Source organism: Bombina bombina, unplaced genomic scaffold, assembly GCF_027579735.1.
Source record: "Bombina bombina isolate aBomBom1 unplaced genomic scaffold, aBomBom1.pri scaffold_728, whole genome shotgun sequence".
NCBI classification, from domain to species: Eukaryota; Metazoa; Chordata; class Amphibia; order Anura; family Bombinatoridae; genus Bombina; species Bombina bombina.
The window spans coordinates 14086-38716 of record NW_026513119.1 but is presented as its reverse complement, the minus strand read 5'-3'; the positions used below and the strand labels follow the sequence as shown (position 1 = coordinate 38716).

At 46.0% G+C, this 24631-nt stretch overlaps 1 protein-coding gene across 1 annotated transcript in view; it reads left to right on the top strand.

The window, feature by feature from the left end:
* Positions 1–23690, top strand: part of HTRA2 (HtrA serine peptidase 2) — a 146723-nt gene extending 123033 nt beyond the window's left edge. The window contains exons 4-6 of the mRNA XM_053697231.1: positions 1824–1876; positions 13889–13984; positions 23030–23690. Of these exons, the coding sequence (XP_053553206.1) occupies positions 1824–1876; positions 13889–13984; positions 23030–23195 (315 nt within the window). The 3' untranslated portion in view covers positions 23196–23690. The remainder of the gene's footprint in view (positions 1–1823; positions 1877–13888; positions 13985–23029) is intronic.
* The last annotated feature ends 941 nt before the right edge of the window (positions 23691–24631 follow it).

The window sequence follows — 24631 nt, the reverse complement described above, 5'->3', positions numbered from 1 at the left end:
TACTGGGGAGCAGGACTCAGTGACTAATAGTGAGTGTGTTATTGTGTATTACTGGGGAGCAGGACTCAGTGACTAATAGTGAGTGTGTTACTGTGTATTACTGGGGAGCAGGACTCAGTGACTAATAGTGAGTGTGTTACTGTGTATTACTGGGGAGCAGGACTCAGTGACTAATAGTGAGTGTGTTACTGTGTATTACTGGGGAGCAGGACTCAGTGACTAATAGTGAGTGTGTTACTGTGTATTACTGGGGAGCAGGACTCAGTGACTAATAGTGAGTGTGTTATTGTGTATTACTGGGGAGCAGGACTCAGTGACTAATAGTGAGTGTGTTATTGTGTATTACTGGGGAGCAGGACTCAGTGACTAATAGTGAGTGTGTTACTGTGTATTACTGGGGAGCAGGACTCAGTGACTAATAGTGAGTGTGTTACTGTGTATTACTGAGGAGCAGGACTCAGTGACTAATAGTGAGTGTGTTATTGTGTATTACTGGGGAGCAGGACTCAGTGACTAATAGTGAGTGTGTTACTGTGTATTACTGGGGAGCAGGACTCAGTGACTAATAGTGAGTGTGTTATTGTGTATTACTGGGGAGCAGGACTCAGTGACTAATAGTGAGTGTGTTACTGTGTATTACTGGGGAGCAGGACTCAGTGACTAATAGTGAGTGTGTTATTGTGTATTACTGGGGAGCAGGACTCAGTGACTAATAGTGAGTGTGTTACTGTGTATTACTGGGGAGCAGGAGTCAGTGACTAATAGTGAGTGTGTTACTGTGTATTGCTGGGGAGCAGGACTCAGTGACTAATAGTGAGTGTGTTACTGTGTATTACTGGGGAGCAGGAGTCAGTGACTAATAGTGAGTGTGTTACTGTGTATTACTGGGTTATTCACCCACACAGAAAAAATGGCTGTTTCCTTCTAATTGGAAATACTCCTCATTGCCACCAGGGGGAGGCAAATACATTAAATATATCTCCCACTTCCCCTACCCTCCCTGTTACCGAGGTTTGGCAGAGAGAGGTTCTCTGCTAAAGATTGTGGGGTTTTGTTTCGTTTGAGAAAGGACAGGGTAGTTTTACAAAGCCATGTCATTTTCTCTTTTTTTTATTTATTTATTGCTACATAACACATTGCATTACATAGACATTAATATACCTATCCTTGGCAATAGAATATTTCATTCTTGAAACTTTCTTAAAGGCCACATAGGTTACCGTCCGATAATCAAAAAAACAACTTAAGTTTAATGCATGACTCAAATTAATATTGACTCTTTTACCACCTAAAAGCAGGTAAATAATCTGTTTCTGAACAGAGATTTCTAAAAATAATTTTATTCTTAGTTCTTTTTCCTAACGAACATGAAATACCTAAATTACTAATTGTTCTGTTAGAGCTGTCTGAATAAATGTGACGCTAGGTGTACAAAAGGAAAGCCTTTAGGATGCATTACCTAGTCATTAATATCACCATTGCAAAGAAAAAAGCGTCCTCTCTCCTCACCCGTTTATCAACCAAACATATAAATGGGCTAAACTTTATTTGAATTCTTAAAACCATTGACAACGAGAAGCTAATTTTACTCCCAGAGATAGTTTTTTAGATTTGGGTTTCTCCGCTTATACTTAATCCATTTGCAAACACTCCTTGGTGGAACGTAAAATCTATGTAATTATTTCAACTGGGATTCTCTAAAGTATGCATCACAGGTCACCTGTAATTCTCTTAGTAGAGTTTTTTGGTCTATTTTAGCTGCTGGTGATCATGGAGATGTTCCCATGCCTCCTCCAGTGTAACTATGCTATCCTCCCTTATAGCAAACCGTGTTGCGTACAACGATTTTCCTTTCTGCTTTATTGGACCTCTGCTGGTAAGTCAACTGTTTGTAGACCCTTGTTCTCAAATGCCTTGTTGCCTATAGAGAGATTCTGGGGTAGACATACAGTAAAATCAATCTCTTTATTAATTGGGATTGTGAGTACTATACACTAGCCTGTGATTTCAGAGGCACTGTTATGTAAGTCTTGCCGTATTAGGAGCGGTCATTTATTTTCTTTTACAAGATACGATGAGTCCACGGATTTCATCCTTACGTGTGGGATTACGCCTCCTGGTCAGCAGGAGGAGGCAAAGAGCACCACAGCAGAGCTGTATATATAGCTCCTCCCTTCCCTCCCACCCCAGTCTTTCTCTTTGCCTGTGTTAGTGATAGGAAGAGGTAAAGTGAGGTGTTAGTTTAAATTCTTCAATCAAGAGTTTATTATTTTTAAAATGGTGCCAAAGTGTGCTATTTTACTATAGGGTGTAGTCATATTCCTTGTCAGCCTCTAGAGTAGAGCTACATGTGGCTTTAAAGCAATGGGAACTGGTGGGGTTTTAGCCTCACTGCATCTCCCATACTTGTGCTGTCCATCTGGATTATGGTCTTAGAATATAGTAACTAAGGCCCTTCTGTGTCCACAGAGCTGCAGGAGGGAGAAGACCTCTTGATCCTGTGGGACGTGTCATGCTTCACTCAGCATTGAGGTAAGTGCAGTCTTTATTTTTCTGGGTGCTATCTCAGATATGGCTGTACGTTTTTTTTCTGTTGGGGAAGATCATAGGCTCTCTGGAACAGGGCTTCCTTGCCAACAGAGTGTGGGTTCTCTTGGAGATCATGTAGACCCGACACTGTTATTTTATATTCCCTGCTGCGTGTTATTTTATAGAAACACTTAACGGGCACATGGCTATTTTTGATTGTATGCCTAAAAGGGTTTTGGCTGACGCTGGGGAGTATTGGTGTTTGACAATATTTATTACTGGAGTCTCCGGACCATGTTTGTGTATGTGTTTGTTCCCTATAGCTGTGAGAACTCTATGGGAGACGCCACGACCGCGTGGGTTATATTTATACTTTGCCCCGGTCTGACAATATGTCTGTGTCACAGCGTTCTTTTATGGGCTTAGGGCAACGCCCATGACAGGCGGGACTTTCTACGCGCACTGGGGCTGGGGAGAAGTGCGCAGTGTTCACTTCCGGAACGTCCCGACTGTTAGTAGGTGCTGTCTGAGAGACGCCACGACCGCATGGTTACTAAGCAAGCGGTCTTGGGCGTCGTAGTATTGATCCGGAGCTTGTATTAAGTCTGCTTGGTGGATCGAGGGGACAGGTAGGTGCCGTTTTTTTTTCTTCATTGGTGTCTGAAAACATAAAAAGTTTATTAACTGTTTTTCTGTTTGCTTACAGAAAATGTACCCTATTGTACTGTGTCAGTAGCTCCATCCGGGGGTATCTTGGGTACTGACAGTTAGTTTTTCAAATAGTTTGAAAATAATTCTTGTTTTTAAAGAGACAAGTCAAGTTGTTGTTTGTATTTTTCTGTTAAATCATGGATTCAGATATGATTCAAGCTGTCCCATGTGCTATGTGTTTGAATGCTCCTGTGGAACCTCCTGTTCCTTTTTGCCCTTCATGTGTTGAGAGGGCTTTGCACTATAAAGACCAAATCTTTTTTTATTCATCATTGCCTAAAGCGGATGCTTCTCAAGAGTCTACAGATGAGATGCAGAGCATGCCACAGCTTTCTCCCCAAGCGTCACAGCCTTTAACACCCGCTCAAGCGGTGCCAGGTATTTTGCCAGTTTATGCCGCCTTTACATTAAAAGACATTGCTGCAGTGATGTCTTCTTCTCTTTCTGATGCGTTATCTAATTTTCCTATATCGCACGGCAAGCGTACAAAAAGGGACAATTGTGTGGTCAATTCAGCCTCTGATTCTCTGATGGCGATTGAGGACGTACCATCCCGCAGTGAATTGGAGGGCACGGAGGTCCTGTCTCAAGGTGAACTCTCTGATTCAGGGAGTGCCTTGCCCCTGACTGATTCTGAGGTCTCTTTCAGGTTTAAGCTTGAACACCTTTGCCTATTAATGAGGGAGGTGTTGGTTACTCTGGATGATTGTGACTCAATAGTGGTCCCTCCATTAAAATTGAGTAAGTTGGACAAATACTTGGAAGTCCCTTCTTACTTGGATGTTTTTCCAGTTCCCAAGAGAACTTCAGAGATTTATGCTAAAGAATGGGAGAGACCAGGTATTCCATTCTCCCCTTCTCCTATTTTTAAGAAAATGTACCCTATAGTCGAGGCTATTAGGGATTCTTGGCAGACGGTTCCCAAGGTAGAGGGTTCCATCTCTACCCTGGCCAAACGGACTACTATTCCTATTGAAGATAGTTGTGCCTTTAAGGACCCTATGGATAAGGAGTTGGAGGGTCTCCTTAAGAAGATGTACGTTCACCAGGGATTCCTTTTGCAACCAGCGGCCAGTATTGTTACAGTTACCAGCGCGGCCACTTATTGGTTCTATACTCTGGAAGAGTCTCTTAGGACAGATGGAAGAGACACAGGATCAGATTAAGGCCCTTAAGTTAGCCAATTTGTTTATTACGGATGCTTCTCTGCAGATTACTAAATTGGCGGCTAAGACCTCGGGTTTTGCCTTCTTAGCACGCAGGGCCTTATGGCTGAAGTCTTGGTCTGCGGATATGTCATCCAAGTCTAAGCTTTTGGCTATTCCTTACAAGGGAAAGACTCTTTTCGGGCCTGACCTGAAGGAGATTATTTCTGACATCACGGGAAGCAAGGGTCATCTCCTCCCGCAAAATAAAAAGTCCAAACAGAGAGGGCGACAGAGTAATTTTCGTTCCTTTTGAAATTTCAAGGGAGTTCACAAACCAAGTCCACTTGGAGACCCAACCAGTCTTGGAACAAGGGTAAACAATCCAAGAAGCCTGCTGCTGCTACAAAGTCAGCATGAAGGGTCGGCCCCCGATCCGGGACCGGATCTTTTGGGGGGCAGACTCTCTCTCTTCGTCCAGGCCTGGATAAGAGATGTTCAGGATCCCTGGACACTGAAAATTGTGTCTCAGGGATATCAGTTGGAGTTCAGAAACTCTTCTCCCAGAGGAAGGTTTCTTCTTTCTCGATTATCTGCAAACCAGATAAAAAGAGAGGCATTCTTACGTTGTGTAGGAGACCTTTCTTCCATGGGAGTAATATGTCCCGTTCCAATACAGGAACAGGGATAGGGGTTTTATTCAAATCTCTTAGTAGTTCTCAAGAAAGGGAACGTTCTGACCTATTATAGACCTCAAGAGTCTAAACAAGTTTCTCAGAGTTCCATCCTTCAAGATGGAGACTATTCGTACCATTCTTCCATTGATCCAGGAGGGTCAATTTATGACTACCGTGGATCTAAAGGATGCATATCTTCATGTTCCTATCCACAAAGATCATCACAAGTTCCTGAGGTTTGCCTTTCTGGACAAACATTTTCAGTTTGTGGTTCTTCCTTTCGGTCTGGCCACGGCACCCAGAATTTTCACAAAGGTTCTGGGGTCTCTGCTGGCAGTTCTAAGACCGCAGGGCATTGCAGTGGCGCCTTATCTGGACGATATTCTGATCCAGGCGTCGTCTTATCAACTGACAAAGTCTCATACCGACATTGTTCTATCCTTCCTGAGGACTCATGGGTGGACGGTAAATCTGGAAAAGAGTTCGCTAGTTCCACAGACAAAGGTTCCCTTCTTGGGAACTCTAATCGACTCTCTATCCATGAAAATCTTTTTGACGGAGGTCAGAATATTAAAGATTCTGAACACATGCCAAGCACTTCAGTCCACTCCCCGGCCGTCAGTAGCTCAGTGCATGGAGGTAATTGGACTGATGGTAGCGGCAATGGACATCATTCCGTTTGCTCTGTTTCATCTCAGACCTCTGCAGCTGAACATGCTCTGACAGTGGAATGGAGATTATTCAAATCTGTCTCCTCAAATAGATCTAGATCAGGAGACAAGGGACTCTCTTCTATGGTGTTTGTCACTGGATCATCTATCCCAGGGGACATGCTTCCACCGGCCCTCGTGGGTGACAGTGACAATGGATGCCAGCCTGATAGGATGGGGTGCAGTCTGGAACTCTCTGAGGGCTCAGGGTGTATGGACTCGAACGGAGTCTCTACTTCCCATCAATATCCTAGAATTGAGAGCAATATTCAATGCGCTTCAGGCTTGGTCTCAGTTGGCTTCGGCCAAGTTCATCGGATTCCAGTCGGACAACATTACGACTGTAGCTTACATCAATCATCAGGGAGGAACAAGGAGTTCCTTAGCAATGACAGAAGTAGCCAAGATAATTCAGTGGGCGGAGGCTCACTCTTGTTATCTGTCTGCGATCCACATCCCAGGTGTGGAAAACTGGGAGGTGGATTTTCTGAGCAGACAGACTTTTAATCCAGGAAAATGGGAACTTCATCCGGAGGCATTTGCCAACCTGATTCTCAGATGGGGCAGACCGGAGTTGGACCTTATGGCGTCTCGTCAGAATGCCAAGCTTCCGAGATACGGGTCCAGGTCCAGGGATCCCCAGGCCAAGCTGATAGATGCCTTGGCAGTACCTTGGTCTTTCAGCCTAGCTTATGTGTTCCCTCCATTTGTTATCCTTCCCCGGGTGATTGCTCGACAAACAGGAGAGAGCTTCGGTGATCTTCATCGCTCCTGCGTGGCCTCGCAGGACTTGGTACACCGATCTGGTAGGCATGTAATCTCAGCCACCGTGGTTGCTTCCATTGAGGAAAGACCTTCTAATTCAGGGGCCCTTCCATCATCCGAATCTAGTTTCTCTGCAGCTAACTGCTTGGAGATTGAACGCTTAATCTTATCTAAGCGAGGTTTTTCTGCTTTGGTCATAGACACCTTGATTCAGGCATGTAAGCCTGTTACTAGAAAAATTTACCATAAGATATGGCGTAAATAACTTTATTGGTGCGAATCCAGAGGCAACTCATGGAGTAGGGTTAGGATTCCCAGGATTTTTTCTCCAAGACGGATTGGAGAAAGGGTTGTCAGCTAGTTCCTTAATGGGACAGATTTCTGCTTTGTCTATTTTGTTACACAAGCGTCTTGCAGATGTTCCAGATGTTCAATCCTTTTGTCAGGCTCTGACTAGAATCAGGCCTGTGTTTAGACCTATCGCTCCTCCTTGGAGTTTGAATTTAGTTCTTAAAGTTCGTTTGAATTTATGCATTCCATAGATGTTATTTTCTTGGAATGTTTTATTTTTGGTTGCTATTTCTTCTGCTCGTAGAGTTTCTGAACTTTCGGCATTAGAATGTGATTCTCCTTATCTTATTTTTCATTCGGATAAGGTGGGGTTACGAACCAAACCTGGTTTTGTTCCTAAGGTTGTTTCAAATAAAAATATTAATCAGGAAATTGTTGTTCCTTCCTTGTGTCCTAATCCTTCTTCTAAGAAGGAGCGGCCGTTACATAATTTAGACGTGGTCCGTGCCTTGAAGTTTTACTTGCAGGCTACTAAGGATTTTCGTCAGTCGTCTTCCCTGTTTGTTGCGTTTTCTGGGAAACGTAGGGGTCAGAAAGCTACGGCTACCTCTCTTTCTTTTTGGCTGAAGAGTATCATCCGTTTTGCATATGAGACTGCTGGACAGCAGCCTCCTGAGCGAATTACGGCTCATTCCACTAGGGCTGTAGCTTCCTCATGGGCATTCAAAAATGATGCTTCTGTTGAACAGATTTGCAAAGCTGCAACTTGGTTGTCTCTTCACACTTTTTCCAAATTTGATACTTTTGCCTCATCTGAGGCGGTCTTTGGGAGGAAAGTTCTTCAAGCAGTGGTGCCTTCCGTTTAGGTTCCTTGTCTTGTCCCTCCCTTTTCATCCGTGTACTATAGCTTTGGTATTGTATCCCACAAGTAAGGATGAAATCCATGGACTCATCGTATCTTGTAAAAGAAAAGGAAATTTATGCTTACCTGATAAATTTGTTTCTTTTGCGATACGATGAGTCCACGGCCCGCCCTGTTATTTTGAGACAGGTTATTTTCTTTTTGTTAAACTTCAGACACCTCTGCACCTTGTCTTTTCCTTTCTCTTCCTAACTTCGGTCGAATGACTGGAGTGAGAGGGAAGGGAGGAGCTATATATACAGCTCTGCTGTGGTGCTCTTTGCCTCCTGCTGCTGACCAGGAGGCGATATCCCACAAGTAAGGATGAAATCCGTGGACTCATCGTATCGTAAAAGAAACAAATTTATCAGGTAAGCATAAATTTCCTTTTTTATATTACTTCCACACACAAAGTAGGGACAGCTTCATTCCTTACTGTTGGGAACTACTGAACCTGGCCACCAGGAGGAGGCAAAGACACCCCAGCCAAAAGCTTAAATACCTCTCCCACTTCCCCTTTCCCCCATTCATTCTATGCCTTTCATCACAGGAGGATGGCAGAGAAGTGTCAGAAGATTTCGGAGTTGTTGCTCAGGAGGGGTATATGCCTTTCGATATGGAACTGGAGTTTTAAGTAGTCTTGTCAGCCTCTCAGTGAGAGCATTGACGAAAGTTAGAGTCTGGAGATGCAGGGAGAGTCTTCCTGCAAACCCATCCAGACTGCCTTCTAATAGCTCCTTAAGCAACCAGTGTTGACTAGTTTTACTGTCTGCTTCCTTCACTCAAGTCCATGTCAGGAGCGATGCAAGAAGACTGTCACACTTTAGAGGCTGTGTTTATGTTCCGCAGCACAGATTCTGGTAAGATAGTTTCAATTTTTGCTAATGTTGAAATTGCTGAAGACAGGGTTACAGTGTGACTCTCTTATCTTTATGGAATCATGGGTTAATATCTCCTAAAGGGAGGTTATTGAACAGTGGGGATTATTCAAATATGTTGCTTTGATTTTATGCTGCTTAAGTGTGAGATTTATTTTTGGGCTCATAGACTGTTGTTATGCGGTAATGGAACATACAGGTTTTTACTTTCACTTTGAACGCTGTGCAGCTTTTAGCTTGGCACGCTTTTTCTCATAGCTGGGGCAGTCCTGCTTGTGCACCATGTGACCGGGTGTGGTCACACTTTAGTTTTCTCTTTCCTGACCGAGCTAGCTGTCGGAGAGGTCCCTTTTTCTCTGGTTGCCTGGGTCTTAGAGGTGGTGAGTGCCCCAGTCATTGGGGGTATAAAGGTGCCGTTTTCTGTGAAATAAAAAGTTTGTTTATTTGTATCCAACTGATGTTAGCGCAAGCTATGGAGGATCCTGATATGCTTGAGGGTACTCCCTCTATTCCTAATAGTAATAGCTGTGTTTATTGTGAGGAGGCCTTGGTGTGCCTGCCCTCTCAACTATGTTCCATATGCATCAACAAGGTTATTATGTCTAAGAAGGTTAACCCCTTTAGTACTACTGAGCCGTCCACCTCTGAGGATTCGCCGCCCCGTGAGGTGCATACCCATCAGTCATCATCCTCCACTGTCACATGTAGCTTCCCGTAGCACACCTTATCCTTCATCTGGAGGGAGCCTTTTACCATCAGACTTTACCGCGCAGTTAAAGACGGCGGTGTCTGAGGCCCTTAGTGCTTTACCTCGCCCTGCTAAGCGCAAGCGAACGGTTAAACATAGCTCTCTGGTCCAGGGGACATCCAGTGATTTACTTGATTTGTCTGTGTTTCAAGTATCCCAGGATGGGTCACACTCTGAATCTTCAGAGGGTGAATTTTCTGGATCGGAGTCTTCTACCTCTAGGCCTCCAGTTGCGGAGGAGCCAGCCTTTAGATTTATAATTGAACACTTACATTTTCTTCTAAAGGAGATTCGACATTAGAGGTTCCAGAGGCCATGTTGCCTGATGAACCTTTAATCCCTAAATTAGACAGAGTGTACAAGGACAGGGTAGCGCCACTAACTTTTCCTGTATCTATAAAAATGTCGAACATTAAGAACGATTGGGATAGAATTGGATCTTCCTTTTCCCCTTCGTCTGCCTTTAAAAAATATTCCCAGTCCTGGACTCTCAACTGGAGTTGTGGGGTTCCGTCCCTCCCCAGTTGCGTTCTGTTTTATTCATTTTCAATCAGAAAACATCACAACGGTGGCCTATGTCAACCACCAGGGTGGAACTCACAGCTCTCTGGCAATGGAGGTGTTGCGTATCCTTTAATGGACAGATGCCAAATATCAGCTATCTATTCACATTAAATAAACAAAAGAGAAGTGGCGCTTACCGAACTTTTGGGCTCGTGCTTACCGGTAGCGTAAATCTTCAGCGGGCACTGGTTCCTTCTTTCTCAGAGACCGACGTTCCTGGAGCCCAGACAAACGCGCCTCCGTTTTCCGGCGCACAGAGCAAGTACTGGATACACAATGTATTTCCGGGCTACACAGGGCAGGAGGTCAATCTGGCACCAAAGTTGAAAAGGACGTGAACAAAAAGAAGAATCCTTTGAGGCTTCATATAAAAAGTAACAATATTTATTGGGACAACATTAAAAACAAGTATTCAGAGCAAAGCGCTCCCTTTAGCATGAGGTCAGGGTCACAACAAAGCAAACCGCAGACATGTTTCGCGTGTAAAGACACGCTTGATCACTGCTGTATGTGTGCTGTGTCTTTGGCCTCTATTTAAAGGGACCTTACATAATTAAGAACAATAAGGTTAACCCTTTCCTGTCTATGCTACTTACTGCAAGGTACACAGAACTCATTTTTGTTAGAGTGGGAATAACAGGGACCTATAATTCAAGTGCTGCTTTTGATTTAGAAAAATTATTATTATAGTTTTAAGCTTAAATCCTTATAGGCACTTAATTTAAACAACAATGTTGTGATAAACTTTAGGTTTTCAGTATTAAGTATTTATATCTTTATTTTGAAATATGTGTTTTAAACATCTTTAAAGAACGGTTGATATTAGAAACCAAAAGGGGTAATATGCAATAATTACATGTATCAAAATGGAGAAGATGTTTAAATAAATAAGTTAACATCACTTTCCTTGTTAATACCCTTAGGATGTCTAGTATTTAATAGGAAGATCCATTTTGCTTCCTTATAGCTCAATTTGTACTCCCTGTCCCCCCCTCGTCTGTGTTTGGGGACGTGGTCAATAGCCTGAATAGACACTAATGTAGCATCACTTTGGTGCATGCTTTTAAAATGCCTTGAGACTGGGGTATTTACATCTGGATCCTCAATGTCTCTTATGTGTTCTAGTGCTCTGTCCTTCAGTAAACGTTTGGTTCTACCAACGTACTGAATCTGGCACCCCCTACAGGTCAAGAGGTAAATAACATGGGTTGATTTGCAATTTAGTTTGTATCTAATATTATATTCAAAACCAGTAACGGTAGATATGAATTTTTGTCCTTCCCTTACATGGTTGCAAGTTTTGCACCTTTGTGCTTTACATTTGTAGAACCCAAGTTTTGTTGGAAGCCAAGTTGGGTTGTGTATGCTTGGAAGTTCAGAAGGAGCAATCATGTTTCCTATTGTTTTACCTTTCCTTGCTACAAATCTACATCCTCCACTGGCCACTTTCTCTAAACCTGAGTCTACTGCCAAAATTGGCAGACTTTCTTTGATGATATTACAGATTTTGTTAAATTCAAGGCTGTAGGGAGTACTGAACACTATTTGGTTGTTATGCTTATCATTATTCCTTTGATTTCTTCTTTTATACTTTAAAAGATTTTCCCTGGGTATTTGATCTACAACTTGTTTTGTGTTTTGTAATATACTTTCTGGGTACCCCCTATCAAGTAATCTCTGTTCCAAAATTTTACTTTGGTTTTCATAATTTGTTTCTATTCACATTCCAGGTGTGGACAATTGGGAAGCGGATTTTCTGAGCAGACAGACAGACTATGCAAACCAGGAGGTGTTTTGTAAGATCACTCGCAGGCAGTGGTGGCCCGGAGATAGATCTGAGGGCTTCCCGTCTCAATGCCAAACTACCGAGATACGGGTCGAGATTGAGGGATCCTCAGGCGGAGTTGGACACTTTAGCAGTTCCATGGTATTTCAATCTAGTGTATCTTTTTCCTCCAGTTGTTCCACTCCCTTGATTGATGGCTTGAATCAAGCAGAAAGGAATTCCAGTGATTCTGTTAGCTCCTGTGTGGCCACGCAGGACTTGGTATGCATACCTCGTGAGGATGTCATCTGCTTCTCCATGCGATTACCTCAGAGGCCTGACCTTCTGGAACAGGGCCTGTTCTTTTATCAAAACCTAGATTCTCTGAGGCTGACTGCATGGATATTGAACTCATAGTTTTGTCCCAGAGAGGATTCTCTGCAGCGGTTATTGATACTTTGATTCAAGCTATGAAACCTGTTACCAGATGTATTTACCACAAAGTGTGGAGAACTTATCTGTCTTGGTGTGCGGACCAGGGTTTAAAGACTCTGCAGATCCTTCAGTGTCTTCAAGATGGTCTAGAGAAGGTCCTGTCGGATAGTTCTCTGTAAGGTCAGAATTCTGCTGTCTTGTTACATAAAGAGTTGTCTCGTTTGCCAGATGTTCAGTTTCAAACCTATTGCTCCCCTATGGAGCCTTAATCCTGATCTTAGAGTTCTTTAACAGGCTCCATGCCTATGCATTATATTAATATTAACCTTCTATCTGGAAGGTTTTGTTTCTGTTAGCTATTTCCTCTGAAGGGCAGACAATTCAGAAACTCTACGAGCAGTGTGACCTGCCTTATTTGGTGTTTTATGCGGCTAAAGCTGTTTTAAGGACAAAGGTTTTTTTTTTTTTACCTAATGTTGTTTCCACTCACAAAATTAATCAAGAAATTGTTGTTCCATCTTTGTCCCAATTCTTCTTCATCTAAGTAGAGTTTGTTACATAATCTGGATGTGGTTAGCACTTCTAAGTTTTATCTTCATGCTACCAAGGAATTTCATCAGTTATCTTTCTTCTTCATTTGTCCTTCATTCTGGTAAGCGTAAAGGTCAGACAGCCACAGCTATAACCCTATCCTTCTAGTTTAGAAGTTTCATTTGCATGGTGTATGTTGAAGTGGGCCAGCAACCTCCTTCACAAATAATGGCACATTTTGCCCATGCTGTGTCTTTCTGGGCTTTCAGTTGAACAGATCTGTAAGGCTGCTACTTGGTCCTCATTACATACTTTCACAAAATTTTACAGATTTTGATGTTTTTACCTCAGCAGAGGCACCCTTTGGAAGGAAGGTTCTTCAAGCGGTGGTGCCTAGTTCTTTGGACTGCCTCCCTTACCTTTCCCTCCCTATTCAATTCTTGTCCTCCACAGCTTGGATATTGGTTTCAAATAGGTTATGAATGTAATTCATGGACTCTCACTGCCATTAGAAAGAAAACATATTTTCTGCTTACCTGATAAATTATTTTCTTTCTTGGCAGTGAGAAGTCCACAAACCCACTTTATATAAGGTAGTGGCACCAGTCTTATGGCACCACTGTGTACCCCTTTTTATCTCTCCTTTTCCTTATCCTCAGCTTGAACTACTGAGAGGGTAGGGGATGTGGGAGGGATATTTTAATACTTTTGTTTGGGGTGTATTTGCCTCCTCCTGTTGGCCAGGTGAAGTATTTCCCATAGGTTAGGAATGGATTTCGTGGACTCTCACTGCCAAGAAAGAAAATAATTTCAGGTAAGCATAAATTGTTATTCTCGACAGGAACAGGTAAAATAAGCTCCACAGTATCAATGCACTGTCGGAGCTTGTGAGCCAATGGCAAGAGGCATATATTTGCGTAGCCACCAATCAGATGCTAGCTCTGTGTAGTGCATTGCTGCTCCTGAGGCTAGGTATGATTTTCAATAAAGGACATCAAGAGAACAAAGTACATTTTATAATACAAGCAAACTGAAACTCTGTTAAATAATGTATGTTGTATCTGAGTCTTTAATCTGGTCAATTAGTGAGCAATAGGGGTAGAAATCCCAATAGATTAATGAGCTCAGTGCCCAAGTTTCCTAGAACTTCATTAGGGATTATGGATGATAAAAACCTCTAAAATCCAGTTGTTTGAGACGCTCAAGGGCAACATGTGATATCCACTTTGTCTTCCCAGGATTCTCGCTGAGCTAAAGTTTAGAGATCCCAGTTTTCCAGATGTCTCCTATGGAGTTCTGATACACAAAGTCATCATTGGATCCCCGGCTCATCAGTAAGTAGTGTGATGGGCTTCGCTAGCACAGCTGCCACAGGGGAGCCCAGATTTTGAGGCCATGCATGTTCTAAACATCCTCAGTGATAATGCTCTCCCCATATGGACTTCGCTATCACAGATGCCACAGGAGAGACCAGATGTAGAGGCCATGCATATTCTAGACATCCTCTGCGGAGTCAGGATGGGGGAAGGCATTTTCATTATCACAGCTGCTACAGGACAGCCTAGATGTAGAAGCCATGCATGTTCTAGACATCCTCTGCGGAGCCAGGATGGGGGGAGGGCATTATCCCAGCTACCACAGGGCAGCCTAGATGTAGAGGCCATGCATATTGTTGATATCCTCTGCAGAGCCAGGATGTGTGAGGTCATTATCAGTATCACAGCTGCTACAGGGCAGCCTAGATGTAGAGGCCATGCATGTTCTAGACATCCTCTGCTGAGCCAGGATGGGGGAGGGCATTATCAGTATCACAGCTACCACAGGAAAGCCTAGATGTAGAGGCCATGCATGTTCTAGACATCCTCTGCAGCATCAGGATGGGGGAGGGCATTATTGGTATCACAGCTGCTACAGGAGAGCTCAGATGTAGAAGCCATGCATGTTCTAGACATCCTCAGTGATAATGCTCTCCCCATACGGGCTACGCTATCTCAGCTGCACATAGGGGATAGATGTAGAGGCCATACATGTTCTAGACAACCTCTGCAGAGTCAGGATGGGGGTGGGCATTATCAGTATCACAGCTACCACAGGGCAGCCTAGATGTAGAGGCCATGCATGTTCTAGACATCCTCTGCGGAGCTAGGATCAGGGAGGGCATTATCAGTATAACAGCTGCTACAGGACAGCCTAGATGTAGAGACCATGCATGTTCTAGACATCCTCTGAGGAGTCAGGATGGGGTAGGACATTATCGGTATCACAGCTGCTACAGAACAGCCTAGATGTAGAGGCCATGCATGTTCTAGACATCCTCTCCAGAGTCAGGATGGGGAAGGGCATTATCTGTATCACAGCTACCACAGGGAAGCCTAGATGTAGAAGCCATGCATGTTCTAGACATCCTCTGCAGCATCAGGATGGGGGAGGGCATTATCAGTATCACAGCTGCTACAAGACAGCCTAGATGTAAAGGCCATGCATGTTCTAGACATCCTCTGCGGAGTCAGGATGGGGGAGGGCATTATCAGTATCACAGCTACCACTGGGCAGCCTAGATGTAGAGGCCATGCATGTTCTAGACATCCTCTGCAGAGCCAGGATGGGGGAGGGCATTATCAGTATCACAGCTGCTACAGGACAGCCTAGATGTAGAGGCCATGTATGTTCTAGACATCCTCTGCGGAGCCAGGATAAGGGAGGGCATTATCAGTACCACAGCTGCTACAGGACAGCCTAGATGTAAAGGCCATGCATGTTCTAGACATCCTCTGCGGAGTCAGGATGGGGGAGGGCATTATCAGTATCACAGCTACCACTGGGCAGCCTAGATGTAGAGGCCATGCATGTTCTAGACATCCTCTGCGGAGGCCATGCATGTTCTAGACATCCTCTGGGGAGGCATTATCAGTATCACAGCTGCTACAGGGCAGCCTAGATGTAGAGGCCATGCATGTTCTAGACATCCTCTGCGGAGTCAGGATGGGGGAGGGCATTATCAGTATCACAGCTTCTACAGGACAGCCTAGATGTAGAGGCCATGCATGTTCTAGACATCCTCTGCAGAGTCAGGATGGGGGAGGGCATTATCAGTATCACAGCTACCACAGGGCAGCCTAGATGTAGAGGCCATGCATGTTCTAGACATCCTCTGAGGAGCCAGGATGGGGGAGGGCATTATCAGTATCACAGCTGCTACAGGAGCGTACAGATGTAGAGGCCATGCATATTCTAGACATCCTCTACAGAGTCAGGATGGGGAAGGGCATTATCAGTATCACAGCTACCACTGGGAAGCCTAGATGTAGAGGCCATGCATGTTCTAGACATCCTCTGCAGCATCAGGATGGGGGAGTGCATTATCGGTATCACAGCTACTACAGGATAGCCTAGATGTAGAGGCCATGCATGTTCTAGACATTCTCAGTGATAATGCTCTCCCTATACGGGCTACGCTATCTCAGCTGCACATAGGGGATACATGTAGAGGCCATGCATATTCTAGACAACCTCTGCTGAGTCAGGATGGAGGAGGGCATTATCAGTATCACAGCTGCTACAGGAGAGCTCAGATGTAGAGGCCATGCATGTTCTAGACATTCTCAGTGATAATGCTCTCCCCATACGGGCTATGCTATCTCAGCTGCACATAGGGGATAGATGTAGAGGCCATGCATGTTCTAGACATCCTCTGTGGAGCCAGGATGGTGGAGGGCATTATCAGTATCACAGCTGCTACAGGACAGCCTAGATGTAGAGGCCATGCATGTTCTAGATATCCTCTGCGGAGTCAGGATGGGGGAGGGCATTTCTGTATCACAGCTATCACAGGGCAGCCTAGATGTAGAGGCCATGCATGTTCTAGACATCCTCTGCGGAACCAGGATGGAGGAGGGCATTATCAGTGTCACAGCTACCACAGGGCAGCCTAGATGTAGAGGCCATGCATGTTCTAGACATCTTCAGAGCCAGGATGGGGGAGGGCTTTTTCAGTATCACAGCTACCACAGGGCAGCCTAGATGTAGAGGCCATGCATGTTCTAGACATCCTCTGCAGCATCAGGATGGGGGAGTGCATTATCGGTATCACAGCTGCTACAGGAAAGCCTAGATGTAGAGGCCATGCATGTTCTAGACATCCTCTGCGGAGCCAGGATGAGAGAGGGAAGTATCAGTACCACAGCTGCTACAGAGGAGCCTAGATGTAGAGGCCATGCATGTTCTAGACATCCAATGCGGGGGCCATGCATGTTCTAGACATCCTCTGCGGAGTCAGGATGGGGGAGGGCATTATCAGTATCACAGCTACCACAGGGAAGCCTAGATGTAGAGGCCATGCATGTTCTAGACATCCTCTGCAGCATCAGGATGGGGGAGGGCATTATTGGTATCACAGCTGCTACAGGAGAGCTCAGATGTAGAAGCTATGCATGTTCTAGACATCCTCAGTGATAATGCTCTCCCCATATGGGCAACGCTATCTCAGCTGCACATAGGGGAGAGATGTAGAGGCCATACATGTTCTAGACAACCTCTGCGGAGTCAGGATGGGGGTGGGCATTATCAGTATCACAGCTACCACAGGGCAGCCTAGATGTAGAGGCCATGCAAGTTCTAGACATCCTCTGCGGAGCCAGGATGGGGGAGGGCATTATCAGTATAACAGCTGCTACAGGACAGCCTACATGTAGAGGCCATGCATGTTCTAGACATCTTCTGCGGAGTCAGGATGGGGGAGGGCATTATCGGTATCACAGCTACCACAGGGCAGCCTAGATGTAGAGGCCATGCATGTTCTAGACATCCTCTGCGGAGTCAGGATCGGGGGGGGGGGGCATTATCAGTATCACAGCTTCTACAGGGCAGCCGAGATGTAGAGACCATGCATGTTCGAGACATCCTCTGCGGAGTCAGGATGGGGTAGGATATTATCGGTATCACAGCTGCTACAGAACAGCCTAGATGTAGAGGCCATGCATGTTCTAGACATCCTCTGTAGAGCCAGGATGGGGGAGGGCATTATCAGTATCACAACTACCACAGGGCAGCCTAGATGTAGAGGCCATGCATGTTCTAGACATCCTCTGAGGAACCAGGATGGGGGAGGACATTATCAGTATCACAGCTGCTACAGGAGCGCTCAGATGTCGAGGCCATGCATGTTCTAGACATCCTCTCCAGAGTCAGGATGGGGAAGGGCATTATCAGTATCACAGCTACCACTGGGCAGCCTAGATGTAGAGGCCATGCATGCTCTAGACATCCTCTGCAGCATCAGGATGGGGGAGTGCATTATCGGTATCACAGCTACTACAGGACAGCCTAGATGTAGAGGCCATGCATGTTCTAGACATTCTAAGTGATAATGCTCTCCCCATACGGGCTACGCTATCTCAGCTGCACATAGGGGATAGATGTAGAGGCCATGCATGTTCTAGACATCCTCTGCGGAGCCAGGATGGGGGAGGGCATTATCAGTATCACAGCTGCTACAGGACAGCCTAGATGTAGAGGCCATGCATGTTCTAGACATCCTCTGCAGAGCCAGGATGGGGGAGGGCATTATCAGTATCACAGCTACCACAGGGCAGCCTAGATGTAGAGGCCATGCATGTTCTAGACATCCTCTGAGGAACCAGGATGGGGGAGGACATTATCAGTATCACAGCTGCTACAGGAGCGCTCAGATGTCGAGGCCATGCATGTTCTAGACATCCTCTCCAGAGTCAGGATGGGGAAGGGCATTATCAGTATCACAGCTACCACTGGGCAGCCTAGATGTAGAGGCCATGCATGCTCTAGACATCCTCTGCAGCATCAGGATGGGGGAGTGCATTATCGGTATCACAGCTACTACAGGACAGCCTAGATGTAGAGGCCATGCATGTTCTAGACATTCTAAGTGATAATGCTCTCCCTATACGGGCTACGCTATCTCAGCTGCACATAGGGGATAGATGTAGAGGCCATGCATGTTCTAGACATCCTCTGCGGAGCCAGTATGGGGGAGGGAATTATCAGTATCACAGCTACCACAGGGCAGCCTAGATGTAGAGGCCATGCATGTTCTAGACATCCTCTGAAGAACCAGGATGGGGGAGGACATTATCAGTATCACAGCTGCTACAGGAGTGCTCAGATGTCGAGGCCATGCATGTTCTAGACATCCTCTCCAGAGTCAGGATGGGGAAGGGCATTATCAGTATCACAGCTACCACTGGGCAGCCTAGATGTAGAGGCCATGCATGCTCTAGACATCCTCTGCAGCATCAGGATGGGGGAGTGCATTATCGGTATCACAGCTACTACAGGACAGCCTAGATGTAGAGGCCATGCATGTTCTAGACATCATCTGCAGAGCCAGGATGGGGGAGGGCATTACCAGTATCACAGCTACCACAGGGCAGCCTAGATGTAGAGGCCATACATGTTCTAGACATCCTCTGAGGAGCCAGGATGGGGGAGTGCATTATCAGTATCACAGCTGCTACAGGAGCGTTCAGATGTAGAGGCCATGCATGTTCTAGACATCCTCTGCGGAGCCAGGATGGGGGAGGGCATTATCAGTACCACAGCTGCTACAGGGGAGCCTAGATGTAGAGGCCATGCATGTTCTAGACATCCTCTGCGGAGGCCATGCATGATCAAGACATCGTCTGCGGAGTCAGGATGGGGGAGGGCATTATCAGTATCACAGCTGCTACAGGACAGCCTAGATGAAGAAGCTATTCATGTTCTAGACATCCTCTGCGGATTCAGGATGGGGGAGGGCATTATCAGTAGCACAGCTACCACAGGGCAGCCTAGATGTAGAGGCCATGCATGTTCTAGACATCCTCTGCAGAGTCAGGATGGGGAAGGGCATTATCAGTATCACAGCTACCACAGGGAAGCCTAGATGTAGAGGCCATGCATGTTCTAGACATCCTCTGCGGAGTCAGGATGGGGAAGGGCATTATCAGTATCACAGCTACCACAGGGAAGCCTAGATGTAGAGGCCATGCATGTTCTAGACATCCTCTGCAGAGTCAGGATGGGGAAGGGCATTATCAGTATCACAGCTACCACAGGGAAGCCTAGATGTAGAGGCCATGCATGTTCTAGACATCCTCTGCAGCATCAGGATGGGGGAGTGCATTATCGGTATCACAGCTGCTACAGGACAGCCTAGATGTAGAGGCCATGCATGTTCTAGACATCCTCTGCATTGCCAGGATGGGGGAGGGCATTATCAGTATCACAGCTACCACAGGGCAGCCTAGATGTAGAGGCCATGCATGTTCTATACATCCTCTGCAGAGTCAGGATGGGGAAGGGCATTATCAGTATCACAGCTACCACAGGGAAGCCTAGATGTAGAGGCCATGCATGTTCTAGACATCCTCTGCGGAGTCAGGATGGGGAAGGGCATTATCAGTATCACAGCTACCACAGGGCAGCCTAGATGTAGAGGCCATGCATGTTCTAGACATCCTCTGCAGAGTCAGGATGGGGAAGGGCATTATCAGTATCACAGCTACCACAGGGAAGCCTAGATGTAGAGGCCATGCATGTTCTAGACATCCTCTGCAGCATCAGGATGGGGGAGTGCATTATCGGTATCACAGCTGCTACAGGACAGCCTAGATGTAGAGGCCATGCATGTTCTAGACATCCTCTGCATTGCCAGGATGGGGGAGGGCATTATCAGTATCACAGCTACCACAGGGCAGCCTAGATGTAGAGGCCATGCATGTTCTAGACATCCTCTGAGGAGCCAGGATGGGGGAGGGCATTATCAGTACCACAGCTGCTACAGGGGAGCCTAGATGTAGAGGCCATGCATGTTCTAGACATCCTCTGCGGAGGCCATGCATGTTCAAGACATCGTCTGCGGAGTCAGGATGGGGGAGGGCATTATCAGTATCACAGCTGCTACAGGACAGCCTAGATGAAGAAGCTATGCATGTTCTAGACATCCTCTGCGGATTCAGGATGGGGGAGGGCATTATCAGTAGCACAGCTACCACAGGGCAGCCTAGATGTAGAGGCCATGCATGTTCTAGACATCCTCTGCAGAGTCAGGATGGGGAAGGGCATTATCAGTATCACAGCTACCACAGGGAAGCCTAGATGTAGAGGCCATGCATGTTCTAGACATCCTCTGCGGAGTCAGGATGGTGGAGAGCATTATCAGTATCATAGCTGCTACAGGAGAGCCCAGATGTAGAGGCCATGCATGTTCTAGACATTCTCAGTGATAATGCTCTTCCCCATACGGGCTACGCTATCTCAGCTGCACATAGGGGATAGATGTAGAGGCCATGCATGTTCTAGACAACCTCTGCGGAGTCAGGATGGGGGTGGGCATTATCAGTATCACAGCTGCTACAGGAGAGCTCAGATGTAGAGGCCATGCATGTTCTACACATTCTCAGTGATAATACTCTCCCCATACCGCCTACGCTATCTCAGCTGCACATAGGGGATAGATGTAGAGGCCATGCATGTTCTAGACAACCTCTGTGGAGCCAGGATGGGGGAGGGCATTATTAGTATCACAGCTACCACAGGGCAGCCTAGATGTAGAGGCCATGCATGTTCTAGACATCCTCTGCGGAGCCAGGATGGGGGAGGGCATTATCAGTATCACAGCTGCTACAGGACAGCCTAGATGTAGAGGCCATGCATGTTCTAGACATCCTCTGCGGAGCCAGGATGGGGGAGGGCATTTCAGTATCACAGCTATCACAGGGCAGCCTAGATGTAGAGGCCATGCATGTTCTAGACATCCTCTGCAGAGCCAGGATGGGTGAGGACATTATCAGTATCACAGCTGCTACAGGAGCGTTCAGATGTGGAGGCCATGCATGTTCTAGACATCCTCCAGAGAGTCAGGATGGGGAAGGGCATTATCAGTATCACAGCTACCACAGGGAAACCTAGATGTAGAGGCCATGCATGTTCTAGAAATCCTCTGCAGCATCAGGATGGGGGAGTGCATTATCGGTATCACAGCTGCTACAGGAGAGCTCAGATGTAGAGGCCATGCATGTTCTAGACATCCTCTGAGGAGCCAGAATGGGGGAGGTCATTATCAGTATTACAGCTGCTACAGGACAGCCTAGATGTCGAGGCCATGCATGTTCTAGACAGCCTCTGCGGAGCCAGGATGAGGGAGGGCATTATCAGTATCACAGCTGCTACAGGACAGCCCAGGTGTAGAGGCCATGCATGTTCTAGACATCCTCTGAGGAGCCAGAATGGGGGAGGTCATTATCAGTATTACAGCTGCTACAGGACAGCCTAGATGTCGAGGCCATGCATGTTCTAGACAGCCTCTGCGGAGCCAGGATGAGGGAGGGCATTATCAGTATCACAGCTGCTACAGGAGAGCTCAGATGTAGAGGCCATGCATGTTCTAGACATTCTCTGCGGAGTCAGGATGGGGAAGGGCATTATCAGTATCACAGCTGCTACAGGACAGCCCAGGTGTAGAGGCCATGCATGTTCTAGACATCCTCTGAGGAGCCAGAATGGGGGAGGTCATTATCAGTATTACAGCTGCTACAGGACAGCCTAGATGTAGAGGCCATGCATGTTCTAGACATTCTCTGCGGAGCCAGGATGAGGGAGGGCATTATCAGTATCACAGCTGCTACAGGGGAGCCTAGATGTAGAGGCCATGCATGTTCTAGACAGCCTCTGCGGAGCCAGGATGAGGGAGGGCATTATCAGTATCACAGCTGCTACAGGAGAGCTCAGATGTAGAGGCCATGCATGTTCTAGACATTCTCTGCGGAGTCAGGATGGGGAAGGGCATTATCAGTATCACAGCTGCTACAGGACAGCCCAGGTGTAGAGGCCATGCATGTTCTAGACATCCTCTGAGGAGCCAGAATGGGGGAGGTCATTATCAGTATTACAGCTGCTACAGGACAGCCTAGATGTAGAGGCCATGCATGTTCTAGACATTCTCTGCGGAGCCAGGATGAGGGAGGGCATTATCAGTATCACAGCTGCTACAGGGGAGCCTAGATGTAGAGGCCATGCATGTTCTAGACATCCTCTGTGGAGTCAGGATGGGGAAGGGCATTATCAGTATCACAGCTGCTACAGGAGGGCACAGATGTAGAGGCTATGCATGTTCTAGACATCCTCTGCGGAGCCAGGATGGGGGAGGGCATTTTCAGTATCGCAGCTGCTACAGGAGGGCACAGATGTAGAGGCTATGCATGTTCTAGACATCCTCTGCGGAGCCAGGATGGGGGAGGGCATTTTCAGTATCGCAGCTGTTACAGGGGAGATCAGATGTAGAGGCCATGCATGTTCTAGACATTTTCAGTGATAAAGGTCTCCCCAATCTTAACATAGAGTTTTGTTTCTTGTTTGGCTTTCAGGGCTGGTCTAAAAGCGGGAGATGTTGTCCTAGAGATTAATGGTCGGAAAGCTCAGTCATCAGAAGATATATATGATGCAGTTCACACACAACCCAAACTGACCATGATTGTAAAGCGAGGATATGAGACACTGATGGTGAACGTCATTCCAGAGACAGAAGAGTAAAATGTCGGACTAGTTGGTGCTAATCATGATCCGGGAAAGTCTGGTGTGGGAAACCCTTGGTATCTGTGTGTAGGCCTGTGGGTGACACACTGTTATAGGAGGGGAAATGCACAGGTCCTTGGCACACATGATGGGTTTGTGCCTACAGCCAGCTTATGCTAAAAACTATAAACATTTTATACCATTTTCCAGGATCTCTTCGAAACATCTGGATTTCTAAAGCTTTTTTATTGATCAGAGCATGAGATGGATAAATGCTGTTATAACTCGCGTATCCGCAGCTCTCCTGAACTGAAATATCTACAGAGATGTTCCCTGACAAGAGTGAGGCCATCTCTGGCTGAAACAAATAACTAGCCAAGGGTCCCAACACAAATGTGTCACTGCAGTTAGCCCAAACAGAATATTATTGGGGGGCACAACGTGTTTACATAGGGGAAGATGTATACATAGGACAACATAAAAAATAGTATATTAAATGTAAAAGCAAACCCATTCTGGCTCTGAGACTTATTTGTGCTGCTCTATCTAAATCTCTGGTGAGATCTGGTACAGGTTTTGTATGAGGCATTGTGGGGACTTCATGTGCAATTTGTAACGAGTAAACAGTCACATGGACAAGCCTGAGCTGCCTTGTCGCATCCTGTACCCATGTACAAAGCAAGTCCTCTGAAGGCATTTACGTAGGTTAGTGTTGGATACCAGAGCATCTACATCAGTTTGATCGCTTCAGGGGGCACAGATCCAGAGAACGTTCTCTTGCTTCTGCAGTTTAAAGACCCCTTTTCCCCCGGTAACAGTAGAAATAATAGAATCTAAATCTGAACCAAACTATTTCTTACCCTGAAGGGGAAGAGATAATAATCTAGACTTAGACACTAAGCCATAGGATTTAAGCCATAAAGCTCTCCTTGCAAGAACTGCCAAAGACATACTTTTTTACCTTAATTTTCATAATATCAAAAACAGCATCACAAATAAAAGAATTAGCTTTTTATCTTGTAAGGTGTATCCAGTCCACGGACCATCCATTACTTGTGGGATATTCTCCTTCCCAACAGGAAGTTGCAAGAGGATCACCCACAGCAGAGCTGCTATATAGCTCCTCCCCTAACTGCCATATCCAGTCATTCTCTTGCAACTCTCGACAAGCATGGAGGTAGTAAGAGAGAAGTGGTAAAACGTAGTTGTTTTTTTTCTTCAATCAAAAGTTTGTTATTTTTAAATGGTACCGGAGTTGTACTATTTTGTTCCAGGCAGAAAAATAGAAGAATCTGCCTGTGATTTCTATGATCTTAGCAGGTTGTAACTAAGATCCATTGCTGTTCTCGCACATGACTGAAGAGAGAGATAACTTCAGCGGGGGAATGGCGTGCAGGTTATCCTGCTATGAGGTATGTGCAGTTAAAAAAATTTCTAGAAGATGTGAATGCTAG